General features: G+C 39.1%; 2 protein-coding genes and 1 pseudogene across 4 annotated transcripts in view; all 3 read left to right on the top strand.

The window, feature by feature from the left end:
* The window catches only part of LOC122327734 (CUGBP Elav-like family member 5), a 1,183,696-nt gene that overhangs the window by 63,878 nt on the left and 1,098,325 nt on the right, over positions 1–21,493 (top strand). The window lies entirely within an intron of this gene.
* LOC122327747 lies at positions 671–11,379 on the top strand (annotated as a pseudogene).
* LOC122327726 (C2 calcium-dependent domain-containing protein 4C-like) lies at positions 15,267–19,928 on the top strand. The gene is made up of 2 exons (XM_043223291.1): positions 15,267–16,207; positions 17,453–19,928. The coding sequence occupies exon 2, from the start codon at positions 17,485–17,487 to the stop codon at positions 18,748–18,750; it is 1,266 nt and encodes a 421-aa protein (XP_043079226.1). The 5' UTR covers positions 15,267–16,207; positions 17,453–17,484; the 3' UTR covers positions 18,751–19,928.

Genomic DNA, 21,493 nt, shown 5'->3' with positions numbered 1-21,493 from the left:
ATATATATATATGTGTATATATATATATATATATATATATATATATATATATATGTGTATATATATATATGTGTATATATATATATATATATATATATATATATATATATATATATATGTGTATATATATATATATATATGTGTATATATATATATATATATATATATATATATATATATATATTTGTATGTATATATGTGTGTGTGTGTGTATATATATATATATATATATATATATATATATATATATATACACGTGTGTGTGTACATATATTTAGACGAATGGATAGATAGATCAAGACAGACAGATAATTTTAAACATGCTTAATGCTTAAAGCATTAAGCTCCTGGGTTGTCTATGTGGTCGTTTACCGTAATACTGAAACTTATTTATCTATAAAATAGCTTGTAGGGTGAAGATAGATAGATCTAGACAGACAGAGGGTTGCATAGATAACTAGATCTAAACAGACGCAGAGACAGACAGATAGAACTCCATACAGTACGTGACTAGGTAAAGTCCAGCGTAACAATATAAACTATATTTAAGGGCGGTTGATCTGTTTCCTTGTGCTGGGTTAAGCTGCCGGCGCTGATTGGCTGCCGGAGGTGTACGAGGCGGGCCGTGATCTTCAGCGTCCTATAGAGAGCCGCTGGGGAGAGGGCGAGGCTCTCAAACAAGCTACCCTGCTCGCGTGTTTATTTACTAGCGGAACGCTTGATTAATCCAACACGTTCAATATCGACGGCAGGTGCTTAACGTGGGACTTCAAATGCCCGACGCGAGCAGAGCGGCCGGGGCTGTTACTCGCTGAGCGCGGTTTGTCACCGAGCGACTTGTCTCGGGTCCGTCCGCTCGAGCGCGCGCGGCGTCGGTGAAGCGGGCGAACTAAAGTTGTTTACGGGCTTACTTTGGATGCCAGATCGCTCGGAGTATGGCTCAGCATGGACACCATGTCGCGAGTTCGCAAAAGCGTTAATGCTGGAGCTGAAAAGTCTCCAGGACGAGCCGGTTGAGGATTTAAAATAACTTTAGTCGACGAGTCGGACTTGTACAACTGGGAAGTCGCGATTTTCGGACCCCCGAACACGCACTACGAGGGGGGCTATTTTAAGGTGAGTGCCGTTTCTTATCTTTACACGTACTTTGGCGAGGTTTCACGCGCAAGCTAACGCGAAGCGCCGCGTTGCGCGTTGAAAAGGCGAGAGCGGCCGTGTTTATTACAATAGTTTACGATCTTCGCAAACGTTGTAAATCTTCACGCGTGTAGCCGACTTTTAAAGGAACGAAAATCCTATCGTTTCGAACCCGTTTGGCTGCCTTGTCTTTTGTGGAGCGCGAAATGAAATGCACGAAGAAAAGGAAAACGTGACCCGGGCTGCCATAAAATGTCATTTTGTGCTCCGCGGAAGAAGCGACCGAGTTTTGGTTTTAAAAAAAAGACACGTGTGGAATTGTCGTTTTGGTTGGAACGTTACTTTTTATTTACTTGGAACGTTCGACGTTCTGATTTTTTTTAAAACGCCAACGTTCCATGTGTCCACGATTTGGCCTGCGCTCAAAGAAAGAGTTGCTACATTGTTCCTCATTGTTCTCTAGAATTGCCATCAGTTGCGTTTCGCACGCAGTTCTCAGGAACGGTGTCTGAATGCTGTGAAGTTCCGTCTGTCGGTATCTGCAATTGGATCAAATTAGCCAAGATTTCAGGTCTGAACCCTCTATATGGCCTTCAAGCTGCCTTTATAAACGCATACCGGTTGCTGTGTCCAGCCAAAGTCGGTCTGTCAGACCACAACAATGGCAGTTATATTTAGCCTGGCTTCATAGCTGTGTGTCATTGGCCTCCACGCATCATGACATTAGCAAGTGGCCACCGTCCTGCCTGGAGCATAAAAACACGTTTGCTGAGCCGGTAGAGTCTCTCATTCTTATTGTTTCAACTTCATTAAAAAGCTCGTAGCTGTGAACATTCAGCTATCTTCTTGCGGTTTTCCTGCGTTGGTGTGGAAAGCCGTGTCTGTTTGTTGGTGGTGAGGAAGGAAGCAGGTCAGCCCTGGGACCTTCTCAACGTCTCTTCCAACAGGAAGAGATGAGTAACCATGACTTCCTGCACGCTACTGTACTTGCAGTTTCCCTTCTGCATTTGTTTTCCTGTTTTGTTTTGTATTTTGATATCACGATCGTTCCATATGCGTTCAGACTAATGACTCTTTAAGTTAGAAATTAGTATAAGCAATTGTTGTTGTTTTTTTTTCTTTTACAGAGAAATTGGATTTTAAATACAAAAAATAAGGATGCGCAATAATCATCGGCCGATATGTAACTGCCATCTTGTCAGTAAAGCCGGTTCTCTAAAAAAAAGCAAAAAACATTTTAATACATGCACCTGATGGCATTTACAGACCCGTCTTTACTGACAAAATGCACATTACATATCGGCCGATGATTTTCATGCGTCCCTAACATCAAATCTGTTAAAATTGTGTATGATTTATGCTGTAGCCTACATTTTTATAATGTTGTTATGCTTAAATTTAATAAGCGTTTAAATTATATTAAACCAAACTAACATTTTATTTAAAAAAGTATACTATTTAATTATTTTGCTTTTTATTATTTTTGTTTTTTTTGGTCATATGGCAAGTGAGAAGTGTCCCAAACACTTTATTATTATAAATTATTTATCAATACATTGTTGTTGTTTTTAACTGCTACAGAAGACACCAATGTGCAATATAATAGTAATTTTTCCATATTTTTTTCCTCAAGTTTTTTTAATTTTTTTTTTACTTATTAGCGTGGAATGTACAATGCGTATTTTAGTCAATTTACTTCAGAATTCATCCAGTAAGAATTTAAACAACAGTCTGTTTTGTACATGAGTATCATGTATATCTCTCCTTTTTTTAAATTTCTGACAAAAACATCATTTGAATTGATCGATAAACGGTTCCTGCAATATAAAACGACTCATTTGATGATCATCAGATTTTGGTCACGTCTCTCTGCATCCAACTTCAATTTTTCAGCTAGGAGGATTTGGAGCGGTCATTAAGTTCTCATGAGTAGGATCTGTCTAAGCAGGCTTCAAGTTCTTACACGTGGCGCTGAGCTGACAGGTAGCAGGGCTGGTTCCAGTGAAGCGTGCACACACCCAGGCCCTGTGGCAGGTGATGTGAGCTCGACTCAGCCCGGCAGCTCGAGTCATGTTACCCCCCTCCCCTTCGCCCAGACCGCCGGGGCGTCACAGAAACCAGAGACTGACACGCTAACTCGGCCTGTTCTAGCTTCGTTTAGTGCCTGGAAGGTGTTTGGGGTGAGTCAGCCCGTAATAACAACTCCGTTTAACTCTTTCAAGATGTCTGGTGTGACTAAGAACCGGTAATGAACCATCTCTTGTGAGAATGAATTCATGTTTAACGTCCTGTGGGCAGTTCAGACGCATGCCCGAGAAACCTCAAGAAAAAAGAGAGAGAGAAAGGAATGAAGTTATTGATGGCCTTGTTTATATTATATTATGCAAATGTTAAGCTGTTGTGTACAGTGCCTTGGAAAAACTATGGAAAATGTACGCTTGCTATATAGTTGTTTTTAGAACCATATGGTTTGAAATGGCAATGTATTGTGTCGCGCTCTGTATGTGATGCTCTGGTAAAAAAATATATAATAATAATAATAATAATAATAAAAAAAATAATAATGTAACACAGCCTATGGAAATCAATAGAAGAGATCGTTAACGTTGATGGAAAATGGATATTCACAATTTAATAATCAAAATATTCTACTTAAATCAATCAGTCATAAGTAGTGATAAATGGATAAATTCACAATTTGATACAGGTCTGGGCGACATGTTCATTGATATTCACGCACATCTCGTCAGTAAAGCCTTTGATCACCGACTAGCTATATTATACTACATTCTATAATCTATATATAACTATATTCCATTCAGTTTTGCAAATGAGTTGCCTGTGAAGCTGAACGGAATATTGCCAGTGATCTATGGCTCTGAATATATCGCCCAGCCCTAATTCGATCATTAAAACTGGCTATGATATTTTATTAACTTTGAATTTTTAACATACTGCTTGATTTTAAAATGAATAGTTTCATAAATTAATTAAAATAAGGATAATTACTTCTTTGACACATAGCTAGCCCAACTTTGCTCGTAGCATCCTGCGTTCAATAAATGCATGATTATTATAATTTATGACGACGATATGATTGATAAATGCACGTTCAATTTGTCTTCTTTTTTTTGTATCTGTGATCTATTGGCTTATTTATTTTCCAAACATGAATGAATTCAGGCATAATATTTCTTGGCACAGAAGCTGGAATGGCGTTAAACAAACAAACTTTTTCTATGTATTTTCTGTCAATCTTTTCTCCAGTGTTACAGCAGCTGAATCAGAAAGCAACAGATGTCGGTAATATTATCCGATAGATCGGTCCATAGGTGCTCTAGTTCTTCACCGAGAAATATCCGGCCCGCTAATTAGGCTAATTACCCGCTTCCGGTGGATCCCAGTTCATTTTTAACTAGCTTTTGGTGTCGAATGAAACAAGGGTGTAATGTAAAAAGCGCAACCTCCTACCTCTGGCCCTCAGGGACTGTCTCTTTCTCGTGTAGTTTACCCTGAAGGACAACATTTCCCTGTCCCCTCTAATGTTTCAGTTAGGACGGAGGGAGAGATCGAGCACCGGAACATGAGGAGAATGAAGGAGGTGTTCAAGGAGAGCAGCAGTGACCTGGTTTATTTCCTCTTCCAACCCAATGTCCATGGGATTCTCTTCCTCTCAAATGGGGATTGTAGGAGAGAGATTTATTCTTGGGTTGCGCTCTAAGACGGGGATTTTAAAGCAAAAATGATTGGTTTATTCCAAGCGACCCACATTGTTATTAGCATTTCACATCGACCAAATACATTACGTAACACGGATATGAGTTGCTTGTATGAACCGAATGCTTTGCTTGACTCGTTCGTGAAGTTTTTTTTTTTTTGGAAATGGGCTCATTTTCCAACTCCCCTGTAGTTTTTAACCACTCCAATTCCATTCAGCCGATCTCCGGATCTGGAAGTAGCACTATTAGCTGTAGCTTAGCATAGATCATAAAATCTGACTAAATCTCAACTCTTTTAGACCGAGTCAGAAAATGAGCCAATTTACAAAAAAAAAAAAATGGCACGTGCCTTTTAACTAGGGATGCACAATATACTAGGGGTGCACTGATATCGGCCGATATGGGCTTCCGGTTTACGTATTTGCATCTGCCTGGTTTAAAAATTATATATATATTTTTAAAATATAAGAGGAATACATTAACGCACATGCGCTCAGGGTGCAAGTGATTAGATCAGGTCAGCAGTGAGGCTCATTCTTGAAGTTTTTTGGATTGCTGTGTTTAACCTGTGAAAGCACAGCACAGAATGACTGGTTCGGTGTGAGAGAGAGTAAACCGTAATAGCACTTGCAGCAGCAGGCTTTATCCGGGGTTCAGAATGGAGTTTTAATCTGGTAATATGTCGCTGTTGGCCGCCTCCTAATTAAAAGAAATTAAATAAGTAAAATACCCTTCACAAATAACACTTAGACTGTGTTTCTGATCAAATAAAGCAGTAACTGAAGTCATAAAATTAGTATGTTTTAATTTCAGAAGCTATAGCTTAAATGGGCAAAATTACAAACATGACAACATCTTATACTGATTTATTTATTAATGTTTTATTTTTTTAAACCAATCATAAAAATTTAAAAACTTTTTTTAACTCTTGCTTGCATCCACAAATGTTAAACCTTAAAATAAAACGTTAGGTTAGTTTATTTCTAGTTATTTTCAAAGCATGAAAATTGTCAAAATATTGTTTATTTAATTCTGACAAGTTCTTGTTAAAAGCTAACCAAAAAAAAAAAAAAAAAAAGCTTATTTTTTGCACAGCAGAGACTTGGTGGTGTTTCCAAATAAAAGGTAATATAACAGTATTGGACAAAATTAGTTGAGGAATATTGGCATATTGGATATCGCAAAAATCCAATATAGTGCATCTGCTGAATCAGGACGGTAATGCTCTTGAACATGCGTCACTTATCCGGATAAATCATATAATGTGAATGTCCACTTTTTTCATTTAACTGAATGTAAAAAAAAAAAATATATATATATTTTTTTAAAGATTCATTCATAGGCCGAATGTCTCAAATGTGTAGCTGTAGTTTTGTTATTGTCGTTGTTGGAAAAAATTGCATTGAAATAATTGATGTTGTGGCGTTTTGAGGAATTGCAAGTAGTTTGTGAGAATTTGAGACTTAATACTTAATCGACGAGGAGCACCGGTTTTGAATCCTGTATAACTACAGATTGACAAACAGTTTGAATCTGTGTAAGAGGAAGTTGAAATGGCACGGATGCATTGAACAAATGCGTTTTAATATCAGTTTTGCGTTTTAATTCTGAACCGCTGCCATACATGCCTATAAATAACGTAAAAAATACTTGAACCTGTGTTTAAGCACCACTCGGTGGACAACTCTCTTTGAGGCACATAAAAAGATGTTAAAACTAAAATATTGTATGGTTCTGTGTAGAGTTGATGCTGTGTAAGCGCGCACCAGAGTCTTAGCCATGGTGTACGTTACTCAACATGAAAGACCGTTAGGCTAATGCTGCACCTAACCTGCGAAGAATGTAAAAATGCAACCATAAACGGACATAAAAAAAAAGTGTCTTTGCACATATAGGTCTTTAAAACTTGAGTCTGAGCTAGTTATTGGGTAACGTAGCTAAAGCGAGATGCTCGGCACACAGGCTGTCACAAGAGCTCTTGTGTGTCGGGGTCATGTGCAGCGGTGAAGGACTCCTGTAAGCTGCCTCCAGCGAAACGCAATACCGTTGCCTTCTCACACGGATCCCTACTTGTGGTTTAATAGGCTTGCTTGCTTGAAAGTTGCCCTACACTACTTGGGTTTCAGGAATTGAGTAGCACTTGATATGTACAGGTGCCTCTCTCTCTCTCTCTCTGTGTGTGTGTGTGTGTGTGTGTGTGTGTGTGTGCGCGCGCCCCTCCCGAGGGCTGGGCCTTTGAAGCACACACCAGCTGACCGTGCCAAATCAGCAAATGTGTGCAGTGGGGGTTGTGGAGTGGTCCGTGTGCATGTGTGCCCACCACCCACTGCACTGAAAGGCACCAGGCTCAGCTCGCTACAGATTGTGAAGGGTCTTAGTGGATGTGTGTGTATGAAAGGTTTGTTTATGCTCAAATGTACATAGATGCGCATGTCACGGATCGAGCGTGTAACCGCTTCGGTTCTGAAGTCAGCGAAGCATGTTCAGACCTTGAATACAGGGTGTGCAACTATAAGGTCCTTGATATTGAGGGTTATTGAGATTTTGCTTCCACAAGATTTACTCTAGAGGTTGTTATACCATTATACTAAAAATGACTGTATTAATAGTTGTCATTAATATAGTAATACACTATTAAGATCACAAAAATTATTATTATTATTATTATGTACTTATAGAAATCTTAACATTTTAAATAAAATAATAAATACACTGTTATTGCTGTGTATCAAGGAAAATAATACATGGTGTAAATAATACACCTTTACTTTTACATTTATTATTTATAATAAAATATTCATGCGTGCATATATATGGGTCAAAGATGGAAAAGCAGATTTAACCATAACCACGTGTAATACTGCTTTAAATTGTTTTTTTCCAAAAAAAAAGTTGTTATATGAATTGCAATTTAGTTTTTCTGAGCCAAAAATGAATATCACAGATTTAATCTCCGATTTACTAAATTTACCCACTAACATGTCATTCAGTGTAAAAATCAGTTTCATCCCAAATATTAATTAGTTATTACATTTTTATTTTATTTTTTTCAATTTGCCACTATGCTGGATTTTGTCAGTAAGATTTCAGTAAGCATGTTTGAATTCTTGCATAAATATTGTTTTACCCTGAATGACAACCACAATTTACAAATTTTAGTTTCAAAAAACTTATTTGAAATCTTAGACACATTTTAATGCGCTTTCTATGGACACAAAATCTTCTTCTCTTCTTGTGAATTTCTTTTGATGCCAACATTTTAAAATCTTTGAGCCATATACATAATCAAAATAGATCAGAATGTAACTTCAGATTATTTATTAAAATGTTTAATTGGCACGCGTGAATCCTTGTCTAGCCGTATGTAGGCACTAAAGTATCATAGAAACTTTTTCCTCAACTTCCAAAATCACCCGATCAACCAAATAGGAAAATGGTCAAACTCTTTATATATATATATATATATATATATATATATATATATATATATATATATATATATATATATATATATATATATAAGAAAATTTTAGCACTACAAGTACTGTATCCTGTTTGTGCGTTCATCTAGTGTTTATACAGGATGTGTGTTTTTCGACATGCTTGGACTCTTCTCTCTAAATAAAGGTCGGATTATCAGCCTGCGCCACAAATCAGTTTATATGCTGTTTGGCTGCATTGCAGATGGTAGCTTAACTTGTAACAGGCTTTCTGTTAAATCAGATATTCTCAAATGAAAAACATACCTAGGGTACCGCTTGGGTTTTTGGGGGGTTTTTTTCCCTCTCATCTGTTGGTATTTTTAATAAACCCATGTTTTTATCACTCAACCAATGATTATGCGCTCAAAATGTGCCATGGAAGTGTATTTTAGTGGTTGAACGATAGAGAGATTGGTGTTGTATTGCTCCGTTGAGCGTCTCTGTGCTTCCTCACGTATCATTTGAAGACGACGTGCCATTACATCCACTCCCTAATGAATGTGTTATTTCTTCCAGGCACGTATCAAATTCCCCATCGACTACCCGTACTCTCCTCCCGCCTTCAGATTCCTCACCAAGATGTGGCATCCCAACATCTATGAGGTGGGTTCACACAAAGCCAAGCCAACTGCAGCCTGAGCAGCATTTGTTTGGATTAATTGTCTTTTAATATTGCCTTTTTAAAGAAAAAAACTAGTTCATGTAGGAAGTGAATTTACCTGATTTGACCATCATTACTGACCCTTGGCAAAAACCACCGCCCCCTTAGTTACTGTTGCTATGTCAGACAAGCCATGTCTCTCTCACAGTGCACACATTCTCACAAATTTTTTTTTTTTCAACCAGGCATTTTAGATCTAATTAGTATTAAACAAATTAAAGGTTATCAAGCCGAGTTTCTTTTTTTCTTTTTTTCTTTTTTTCAAAAAGAGCTTTATTACCTTTATTATAACCGTTTACACAAACAAGGAATTATATAGTGCTTTATCCAATAAAAATGCCTTTTTCAATAAAAATCAGTTCAGTAATATTACTAGAAATGTGTGAGGAAAACTTCAGTGGTTTAAGACTTTTGACCTGAATGTTAATGTTATAACAAACTTTATTTAAAAGCAGTGCTGTCAAAAGATTAATTTCATCCAAAATAAGTTTGTGTGTGTGTGTGTGTAGGAAGTAAATAAACACAAAAAATGTTTATTTACTTATTTACTTGTGTGTGTGTGTGTATGTATGTGTGTATATGTGTGTGCAACACTTACTTACTTATTATGGAAATGAATGGTTTGACAGCACTCTTTAAAAGCCAGTTTCAATCATTTAAACCGAATCGTTAACTTTAGTCATATTATTCCCAGTTAATTACTTGCCTATTTTATGAAATTGAGCATCATTTTTAGCGTGCTCAAAAAGAGTCATGACAGAAGTTTAACGAGTTAATATTATTTCAGAACGGCGACGTATGTATTTCCATCCTGCACCCGCCAGTGGATGATCCTCAGAGCGGAGAACTGCCGTCGGAGAGGTGGAACCCAACACAGAACGTCAGGTACAGCACAATTAAAAGAGAGAATTGTTCTATGTTCTCAAATGTGCCATAGCAGCTTCCTGTGCCGTTCTTCGCACAGTGCCTTTTCTATTACGCCTCAACAGTTTGAGATCAATAATGAAGCCAAACGGTTGCGATTTAGTTTAATCAGCTGATATCTGCTTCCCTTTCAGGACGATCTTATTGAGCGTTATCTCGCTGCTGAATGAGCCTAACACCTTCTCGCCCGCCAACGTGGACGCCTCCGTCATGTACCGCAAGTGGAGGGACAGCAAGGGGAAAGACCGCGAGTATGCAGAGATCATCAGGTGCCAGAAAGCCCTTTTCATCTAATACACGGCTCTGCGTTAGAAAAGAGTTGATTCCCAAAAAAAGACCTGTTATCTTGAGTTGTCTTCGTATAGTAGTGTACGTGTGTGTGTGTATACGTGTGTATATGTGTGTGTGTGTGTGTGTGTGTGTGTATATATATAGATAGATAGATAGATAGATATACATACACACACATATATGTATGTGTATATAAAATATGTATGTTTTTAATATTTTTATCAAAAAATATGGCATGCAGTCGCTTCAAATCATAAACGTCATTCAGTGTAAATTGTGATCGTAACTAATAATCGCATTTATAATTTCTAGGGAATAATCGACAATTTTGCTTTATCATAATCGTGCAACTCTATCAAAAAGGTAATAAACATCAATATTTTTCATTTACAGTCTGCAAAGGAGAAGAAAAATATTCAAGTGCTCTATCTAATGTGAAAGGAACTTTTCATAAACAAGTTTATAAATGCACAAATTCTGCCATTTTTCCCGTCACTGGTGCAGCTGGAAAAATCTGGGTCATGTTTGCGTTTTCTAACGCTGCCGTAGTTCTACCCTTCAAATCAGGATTAAGCATAAAATAATGCTTTCAGAATCATTCATGCATGTTAAATCAGCTAGGAGTAAAAACAAGTAGTTGTGGCTCAGACTAAGACCGAAACCTTTGTCTTTGTGGCAGTTTTTCTAATTAAGTGATTTAATAGTATGGTTATTAAAGGCAAAAATGCACAAACGTTTATTTTGAAAGCATTTAATCCCGATCGATCGTTTGTGATGGATTTCTTTTGGGTGAATACGATACATTATGCATGCACCTGAAAATCCAGACACATGCATCCACAGCGTTTGTCTTGTATTTTGCGCATTGCACTTAAAGGGAATGCTTTGGTCCTGTTCACAGGAAGCAGGTTCTAGCCACCAAGGCGGACGCAGAGCGGGACGGGGTGAAGGTGCCCACCACTCTGGCCGAGTACTGCGTCCGCACCCGCGCCCCACCCGCCGACGAGGGCTCCACCTTATTCTACGACGACTACTACGACGACGAGGAGTTAGACGACGACGAAGAGGAAGACGAGGACTGTTGCTACGACGAAGACGACTCCGGGACGGAGGACTCCTGACGAGAAGCACCTGAGCTTTTTCGAACTCTCCGGTTTTCCGTTTGATTTCAGCTTTTAAAGCTTTTAAATTTTTTTTTTTTTTTTTTTTTTTTCATTTCAGTTTGAAGATCCGAGATCCCAGACACCATGAAGGGCAGGTGGTGATTTGCGTAGAGGTTAATAATTAACCGTACGTCTGTTCGAGCGGCAGCCAAAAGTCGCAATCAACTGCAAACGCGAGACGCTTTGAGAATTTGTTTTTGTTTTATTTCTTGTCGTTTTGTCTGGTTTTTGTTTTTTTTTCTGGGAGGGGGGTGCGAAACAGTCCAGCTCGTATTTGATTCTCGATAAACCGTTTGCCTTTCGAAGGCACCTGATCTCAGGTTTCAGTGTCTGTGATTCAACAGTATTGGCATCTTTGGTGGGGGGGGAAGTAGCTAATACACGTTCTCAGGGCTACTTCTGTTTCTCACGCCACAAATGCATCTTAATCTGCTTCCGTAGCCAAGGACTGAACGAGCTTCTCAGACAAAAGGCAAGGGGTTTAATAAACGGATGCATCACATGCAGCTCGCAAGCTTCGTCCTCTTTTGGGACTTTAATGTTTCGTGTCGTCCACCGACAAGCCTGACTTATGTTTTCAGTTTTATGGGGTTGCGTTTGAATCTTCACTATATTTAGCTACTTTTTGACATTGGCTGGTATTTTTAGTTTTTGTTTATATATCGTTTTTCATTTTAAAGCTTTGTGGTGACTCTAACCTAAAATCCTCCTCAGGAAAATGGACACGAGACCTTTGTTTGTGGCCGACCTCTTGACCTGAACGGACTCTGTAAACCCTTTCAGCAAATTCATATGCACACAGGGTATTTTGGGCCACTTTCCCCTTGTAATTTTTTTTTCTCCTCCTTTTTAGTATGCTTTGTAAATCTATTTAAAGCCTGAATAAAAATCTTTATTAGAATTAATGTAAATTATTTACACACACACACTTGGTAACACTGGCAAGTGGCAACTGTTCCAATTTGGCCACTAGAGGGCAGCAGTGGGCTTCTTATGGTCTTCTTATTTATCCGCCTAACCTAACCATAGCTAACCGGTCATGCTCTTCTATCTACTTGTATACAGAGATGCTGTATTTTATTCAAAGTTAAGCAGCCAAAATCAAGTCATGCCATTATGTCCTTCGTTACTTTTGCGTTTTTAGTGTCCCAAATGGATCGTGACGGGCCTATACTCGTAATGGTAACGCTTTAGTATAGGGACCGGTTCTCACTGTTGAAAGTATTGTTTGCCCAAAAATGAAACTTTCTCTTATTTATTCGCCCTCTAGTAGTTCCAAACCTGTATGAATTGCTTTGTTCCGCCGAACGCAAAGGAAGATATTTTGAAGTTTTGGGCCACCATTGACTTCCATAGTAGGGGAGGAAAAAATATACTATGGGAGTCAATGATGACCCAAAACGGCCTGGTTCTGCTGAATACAAAGGAAGATAGTTTGAAAAGATTTGGAACTACTCAAGGGTGAATGATTGATGATTAATCAAACTATTCCTTTTTAACTAGTTGCTCATTAGCACTTAATAATAATAATAATAACACTTTAGCTGTTTATTAGTGCTTCTAAAGCACATTCAGTATTCTGCACGACCATATTCTACACCTTTAATGCTACCTTAACTATTAATGGGCAAACTGGTTGTGGAAAATGGTGAGAACTGGACCTTAAAATAAACCGTGATCGCTATAATTGTAAAACCGCGCCATGCGTATTAATGTTATTCCCTCGTAAATGTGAAGTTGCTTCATAACACAGTGAAGAAGTGAAGAAACTGCTTGTGCTACGCAGTCATTGGATTAAAAAAAACTGGACGTGCAGGCGTCGGTCATCGGTGGTAGAGCTTTCGTATTGGTTTGCTACAGCACTCGCGTGCAGAGATTTGTTAAGAGGTCCTGCATGCTGGACTTCTGCTGCGTGGTTATGTTGTCGACAGACCTGAAGGACATCTGAACTGAAACGTCCTTAATCGGAGGCACCACTGAAGCACTGATAATCTACAATATCCAGTCCGTCCGCCCACAGCTGTTCTTAAAATCCACTCATCATGGAAGTTTAGTTTAATTTTGAAAAAAACTAATATGGACTCTTTTTTTTTTTTTTTTTTTTTTTTAACTCAAACCCATGTACCTGCATTGGTCAAATGGCGTAGGAACCCTGTAAAAGGTTTTTTATGGTGGAGGGCAAACAAAAACGCACCGTATAACCACACTGTGCGTTGTGCCGAGACTTCTTTGCAGGTAGAGCTGCTGCGTGTGAAGCGTCCTTAAGCCATTGTAACAAGGTCTTGCCCTCAAGACAGGAGTGTTGTTCTCACCCACTCCTCGACGGTTGCAGATTGGCGGGTCGAGCGATTCAGACGAGAGGGTGATGGGAAAACTCGAAGTCTCCCAGGAGGGTATGAGTGTGTCGCTGTCTCCAAGGAAACCGATGACGTTGAACGGAGCGTAACAAAAAACCCTGCTGAGAAACGAGCGAGTGGTGTTCATTCCCTTCAACACCTTGTGGATCCATGTGAGCCCGACATAGGTGGTTGGAACAAGTGCTCTGTGTTTGTATCCGTAGTACTTGTTGGACAAATACTCTAGACCTTTTTGCGGTTCATTTTTGACCTTTTTATTTATTTTCCAGGTCAGACTTTTTTGTGCTTTTTTTATATCTGTCCAACAGCCAGAGCCGTCTAACCAAATGCTTCCCTGTGGGGGAAAAAAACTCAAACCATCACAGAATTTGTAAATGAAGGTTTCACTGGTCATAATGTGAACTCTATTGGTTTTAAAGGAACTCTATTGGTGCATTGGTAATTGGTGGTAATTGGTCGCCTGCTATTGGTGGTTTGATAAAACCAATAAATCCTAACAGAATATGCCTCAAAACGCACTGCAGGAAACCATTGTCTTACTGGTTAAAAGTTGATGGTATGTAAAAATATTTATAGTGGAAACATTAGAATTTCTGTTATTTCCTTTTTTTTTTTACAGTGGCACAACCGTGCCGAGGTAATACCACTTGACCCGATCGTATCCTTTTAATTTGATCAAGTTTCTTTTGGCTCTGTTTTCTTGGTGTAACTATTAATATACACCACCTTTAATGTTTACTGAATCACATTTACTCACCCATTTTCTTCTAGACCTCAGGCTCCTCTGAAAGAACGTAGGAAATTATTCATTGACGCAGGCATGGTGTAAGCCTAAAAAAAGACATAAAAGAGTCGTAAATGTCATCCGTTTGACAATTATTCCAAGTCTTTCAAAGTAAAATGATATTTTTGCAAGAAACGCACCGAAAAAACTTAACAGAGGCGACCGAATCAATAAGTTGAACGGGAGACTCGGTTCCCTCTGATTTTTTTTTCATCTTCCCAAGGAGAGCTTTGCTGATTTTAATATTTTCATCAAACAAAAGCTATTTTTGGTTAGTTTCTCACGCAAATATCGCATGGCATCCCACGTATGCGCTTAGTTCTTCAGCATCTTTTCTCAAGCTTAAAGCTTGAGTCATGCCGGTTTGAAATGACGTTAGTAAATAATGGCAATTTTTATTTTTGTGTGAGAGTACATGTCCATAACTCAATGTCTTATTCTATTCCCGGAGACCCAGCATCACGCCGGGGTTTCTTTCTCCTCGGGTCACTATTTGGAACTTGTTCTATTTCTGCTCCTGTAAAAATCTATTTGTTGCCATAGATATAGCAAGGTCTCCAGGGCAACCAATGGTCAGATCGCGGCAGAAGATAGGCAAATGGTTTAAATTAAATTAAGTCAAGTGCTTTTGGGCTCTACTGACTTCACTTTTTTCGGAACAGTCGATTTTAGCTATGACTGAGCAACTAACAAGCGATGATGGACTGCTTATTTTGTGCGTGCTCTTCTGTGAGCACAGATTTAATCAACTTCAGCCTTTACTGTCTGATTGGAGGCTGTTGCTATCGCTAAAGCTAATAAGACAAACAGCGGCGGGCAATAACAATTAATCAATGGCGGAAATTGAACGATCAACTTACGTGAACACTTCAGATTCAGAAAATAATTGGTAGAATGCATTTCGAAATAACTTTAATTCAAAGAATAACGTGGACTTATTTTTACGTGTATTTTTTTATCAATTAGCACCGGCTATTTTGTGAAGATCGGCGTTTTATTAATTATATAGGCAATTATCGATGACTGCAACTCGCAAAGTGCATCTTTAACTACGTTATCGCAACCAAACGCCGAACCTTGTCCGTTCGTCGCGAGTCGGATAATTCTTCAAAGGCTCACGTTTACGCGTTTTTGATTCACTAAAAAGAACCGAGTCATAAGAGTCATTCGTTCGAACATGTCGCCTTGTGTGTCTTTGCCTCACCGTAAAGAATTAGGTTTGAAAAGTGGTACGTTAACTTTGAAAACGTGTGCACTTAAAAGGGAGCGCGCGAAAAATCATTCTGGAAGTTCTGAAAAACACTGGTTGTTTATTTTTAGATACTAAAAAGACATCCCCTTAACGATATTTGAAACCGCAGTCTTGATTTAAACGGGCGCTCCTCAAGTGTGTGTTTTAAACCCGCCATTCGGTCTTGATTGTTTAAAGTGCTCGGTTTCCAGGAATCGATACGAGTCTAATCGGAAGAGCGTCGTTTCCTCTGATTGGCTCGTCCAGGCGCGCGCGTCTGCAGTGGGACTATATAAGCGCAACAGGCGACCTGCGGATCCGAACCTCTCTCACCGCAGCCTGGGAAAAGACAGCACACACACACACATACACACACACACTAATGAACGCCGAAGTGCCTCTGAAACTGAACACTGTGTGAGGATTCGCAAAGAAGAGGAAAACCGTTTGCAAATCCAGTGAGTAGAATTGCTCTTAATGCAACAGGCTTAAAAGTTGACTTTTCTTGAACTTCAGTGTGATGAAAAATTGTTAGGATTTTATAAGCTATATTAGACGATGAATATTAACGAGAAACGGCTGGTTTATTTTGCATTCCAAAAAAGAGACACTTGAGACATTTTAGAAAAGGTTTTGATTGAAACAGTTTTTAAAGATGCTGTCTTTGTCTCGTTTTCATTAAATTAATTTATTACAAACATTACACATTTAACATGCATTCACTGTCCTTTTGGAAGTCTGCGAGAACATTTGAAAGTGTAGAAACGTCGTATGGTTACCTTTTTCCTTTTTCTAGATTAAAACATCTCGTGGATGTTGCATGAATATTTTTTTTATTTGTTTAAAGTTTTATTTGCACACACCACTTACAACAGTATAATTTTTTAGGACTTCTGCACAAAGAAAATGGCAGGATTGATGCTATTTAGTGTCAGTTTTCAGAGAAGTTTGGTGCAACCTGTTGCCATGTGAATTTAGCCTCGGTTTGGATGTGCAATAAATAACATGAATTAATAATCACTTAGTAATTTTTGTGTTAATCTTAATAGTTTGTCTTAAACCTTTTTAGCAAGACTAATGAAGTTGCTTTTAATTCTGATCTGGAGTACCGCAGACTGGAGACCGCATTTTGGTTGTCTCTCTTATCTGAAGTACCCAGTGAAGGTCTCTTCAGAGCCTCTTTTAATAAGCTGATGATATTAATCAGATGTGTTACATAAGGACAAAATCTACGGTTACTGGGTACTCCAGGACATGAACCGAGGAAAAACATTCCCGAGGATCTGTATGATGCCAGAGAAAAAAAGTTGCCAGTTGTCTTTGTCCATAATTTTTTTTATATTGTTTGATTTGTTGATGTACAGTGCATATTTAATGCATCATTTTTGCATGAACCGCTTTATATGAAATCTAGTCCAAAGTTTCATAATCCATAAACAATAATATACAAATAATTACATATGATTTGACTCAATTTGAGAAAATTGTTTTATGCCATTCTAAAAGAAATGCTATCTCATACCGAGTCTGTCAACTCTACATGAACTTCATATACTACAATGTAGTTTTATTAAAGTCTAAAATATATTACATATGAAAATAAAGGGGATTTGTCGCTCGTGTTAAGACCTTCACCCACCTCACAAAAAAAAGGTTGAGGAGTCTTAATCTGTTCTTACCTGTTCTCTTGCTTATGATTACAGGCATCACCCAGCGGCTTCAGCCCAGAGGGATCATGTGGGTTCTGGAGAAGATCCGGGACTCAGTCGAAACAAATGTGCTCCGCCAAGGAGAGGCGGGTGACAAGGGGAAGGCGCCTGTCTATAGCAACGTCCTCACACCCGACAAGATTCCAGATTTCTTCATCCCCCCTAAGCTGGTAAGCTGCCCACCAGAGACCGACGCTTCTGACGTCAAGTCCAAAGAAAGTCTGAAACCCTCGACCTCGGAGCAAACCATCAGCAACAAGAAGATCAGCAGCCCTCGTAGCCCGCGACTGGTCAGCAAGTTGGCAGGAGACACCAAGAACCTGCTCAGGGCGGCTAACCGCCACATCATTCAGATCGAGAGCGCCGACGAAGTCGTGGCGGGTGACACCAACGCCGACCCTCAATCCCAGACCGCCATGTCGCTTCCTTACATCCCAAAGACTCAGACTTCTTACGGATTTGCCACGTTGATGGAGAGTCCCCACACCCGGCGGAAAGAGTCCCTGTTCCACTGCGACCACACCAGTCCGGTCACGTCACCCAATACCCAACGCAAGTCCCAAGGCAAGAGCAGCAACGAAGGGAATCACCTCAACCCTCCGGACTTCAGCAGCTCTCACATAAACCCCTACCGGTACTTCAGCGGTGGCGAGAGCGACACCTGCTCCTCGGCAGAGTCGTCCCCGTTCAGTTCGCCGCTGCTCTCTCGCTCCGCCTCTTTACTGAAGATCTTTACCCACGAGACACAGGCCAAGGTCGCCAAAGGTAAGCGGACATTTGCCAGGCACAGTTCCTTATCCACAGACGAGTGCAGCTCAGCGGAGCCCAGTCCTAACGTTTCTAGACGGAGCCATTGTTCCTCTTTGCAAGGTGGCGGAGCTCTGGACCACCTTCACGGAGCGGACCGCCAACAAAAAGAGCACACCATCAACATGCACAAAGGAGGCACCGTCCGGCTTTGCGCAGACTACGACGGAGGTACGGCCCGCCTGCGAATCCGCATTATGGCGGCCGAGGACCTGTATGATCCCGTGTTTGACATTAAGAGCATCAACTGTTGCGTGTCGCTCTACCTCAATCCGGGCAAGCTGCAGAAGCAGAGGAGCACGATAATCAAGAACAGCCGCAATCCCGTCTTCAACGAGGACTTCTTTTTTGATTCGGTGACTTCGGCTCAGGTTAAGAACCTAGCTTTGAAGATCAAGGTTGTGAATAAAGGCACTAGCCTGAAACGAGACATGCTGTTAGGTGAACGGGAGGTCGCTTTGTGCAAGCTCTTGTCTGGATTTTAGGCCCATCAGAATGGGACGCTGTCTTCAGAGGTGGAATAAGTGCTAGATATTTGCTTTCGTTGTCTTTCATGTAGCGGTGGTTAATTTAGCATTTACAGATTCAGTAGCAACAACCACCACCTGCTCCGGATCGAGGTGTCAGCATAGCTTTAAATTAGTTGCCCGTAAATATAGAGTCTATGACAAAGTCTTTTTGTATGTTGCCGTATTTTGGTTGTTCTACGCGTTTAGCCTAATTAAGACCAAGCGTTTACCTTTTTGATTGTAAAGACTTCTTTCCAGAGCCGCAGTCCTTTGAAGCTTCACAATGGCCCTCTGTGCTAATGTTAGCTTTGATCCGGGACGCGTCTGCTGGCTAATTTGGAGGACAAATAAGCAGACTGAACAATGTTGCGTCACACTGCATGTGTCGGAGTCAGACTTTGGCGTAAACTTGTAAATGCGATGACGTATTCTTGCAAATGTGCAGAATGTCATTTGGTGAAACCCAGAAGCCTTACTAAAGATCGTTTATCGTTTTGGTTGGTTTTTTTTTGTCTTTTATTTAAATTTTTTTGCATGTTTAGATTTGCTCAGATTAGATCATTTTTAGACTGAGCATTGTTATCTGTATCTGTTTGCTGGATATCATTGTATGAAATGAGGGTTCTGGCTTGGACTCTTCGTCAAAAGCCTTTTAAGAAACAGGGTCTTTGAAAGTCTTTCCATGCACACTACTTACACAGAGCAAAGTAACGAGTAAATATCTACTCATGAGATCTAAATTTCAATCCTGTAACCAAAAATGTAATGGTAAAATTCAAATGCTAAAATGTAGTAGAATTATGTGGAAAGGATCTGGATATGATTATCTGTCATTATGCAAATGGTGGGTCTGATGTGCAATTTGCGTTTTCAACAGACAGAAACCATATGAATTGAAAAGTGGTTGAAATTGAACATGAATGGCCGGATGCATGGATCTTTCTTTTCTGGCCTGATGTATTTGTTATTTTTTTCTGATTACGCAATCCAAAATAGCTATTCAATTATTGGAAAGACTGTCTAGCCTCCTTTTGATTTATATAAAAGTATATCAATTTAGTAAGCGTTTATTTCCCTTCTGGCTGCGCTTTATAGATAAAGAGCATTTTTGAGGTAATGAGGCAGCTAGTACTCATTAAAATGCTAAAAAAACATCAAAACGATCCCATTGAAACTAACTAACAGCCGGTTGGTTACAAAGGCAATGCAGGGAATGGAAAAGAACTTTTCTATATTTATGATCTGTGGATTGTGCAGTAATTATTTGAGTGCAAAAAAAAAGAAGCATATGAAGCTTTTCATTTAGATTCAAGTGTTTCATTAAGCCTTTAATTTCCTAAACCACTCGAATGCTGGAGTCTTCCTGTTTTAACAGGTGTATATTGCAAAATGAAAAAGTGCCAATCCTATGTACTTGATGTAGAAGTGAACTGTTTACCTGGAGTTCAGCGTGATTTGTTTATAGTGGATCCCGTCAACTCTGGTGTTTGTAACCTGTGTGCATGGATAATATTTTCACTGTGGTAATCAACCTATAATATATATATATATATTTTTATTTTGAAGTGCGAGTTGTTTGATGGAGTGTAATTTTACTTGCCGCACCTCTGCATGGATGTTCAACTGGTGTATTTGTATATTAGATGAACGGCTAGAGGTTTTGCAACTCATGAAAGAAATAATAAAAATAACACATTTGTGGCCATTTTTGCCTTTTTTACATTTAAAACGGTTTCGATGCATTTCATTTTAACTGCACTTGCACCGTAAGAGTGAAAGTGTCTCTGATGACTCATTATTATTCACAACACATGATCTGAGGTAATGTTGCATGTGTGGATAATGAATACATAATAATGAAGGAAGGAAAACGGGCTTTTCATAACTTGCCATTAATATTGTTAAACTCAAATCCAGATGTTAATAGATGAAGATAACGGATACAAATAATATATTTAAACATGTTTCTCTTTTAAATGTTTTGTATCACTGTGTTAAAAGCGCAAAATGGTTAACAATCATCCTAAATTATGTAATTGCACACACGCCCCATATAATTTTGCATTCGCCCAGATTATTTGTATCTTATTTTTCACAAAAATTTTAGGAGACAAAACCCCAAATCTTCAATACATGTGATCACTGGGTATTTTGAGGAAAGTATATTTAATGTTCAATGCATTTTGGAATAAGGCTGTGACATAAACTTTGGAAAAAGTGAAGCACTGCAAGTACTTTCCAAATGCGCTGTATGAATATAACCCAGTTAATTGTGGTGATGAATGGAAACTTTTGGCTTTTATACTGAAACTTTAAAATTTATGGTAAAAAGGTTGTTCAACATAAACTTTCATGTGAAGAGGATGTAAAGACAAAGCTCATTTCATTTCATTTTAATTGTTATGCTAAAATGCCTTTGAACAGAACCCCCGGAAGTCATTTACCATTGTCATTAAACATGTATTACATATATTTGAGACATTGCCTCTGTAGCATGTGCCCTTAAAAGAATGTAACTTCTATTTAACGCATAACTGTGGTCACCACGGGAGATCTTTCCAGAAGTTTCTGGGGCTTCTAGGAAGCTTTCTCAGCGAACAGAAATGTTCAAAAGTGTCTGAAAAGAGCAGGCATCTCTTTTTGGTAAACAGATAACAGCAGAGGGTCATCTGTCTTCGCTGTCCGCCTGGCCTCCACCTCATTAGGCCGGAGGAGAAAA

This window comes from Puntigrus tetrazona, chromosome 22 (assembly GCF_018831695.1).
Source record: "Puntigrus tetrazona isolate hp1 chromosome 22, ASM1883169v1, whole genome shotgun sequence".
Classification (NCBI taxonomy): Eukaryota; Metazoa; Chordata; class Actinopteri; order Cypriniformes; family Cyprinidae; genus Puntigrus; species Puntigrus tetrazona.
This window is presented reverse-complemented; position numbering and strand designations above follow the sequence as displayed.

Coding starts and splice junctions, on each gene's coding strand:
- LOC122327726 (XM_043223291.1), top strand. CDS start 17,485: ATGTGGGTTCTGGAGAAGATCCGGGACTCAGTCGAAACAAATGTGCTC.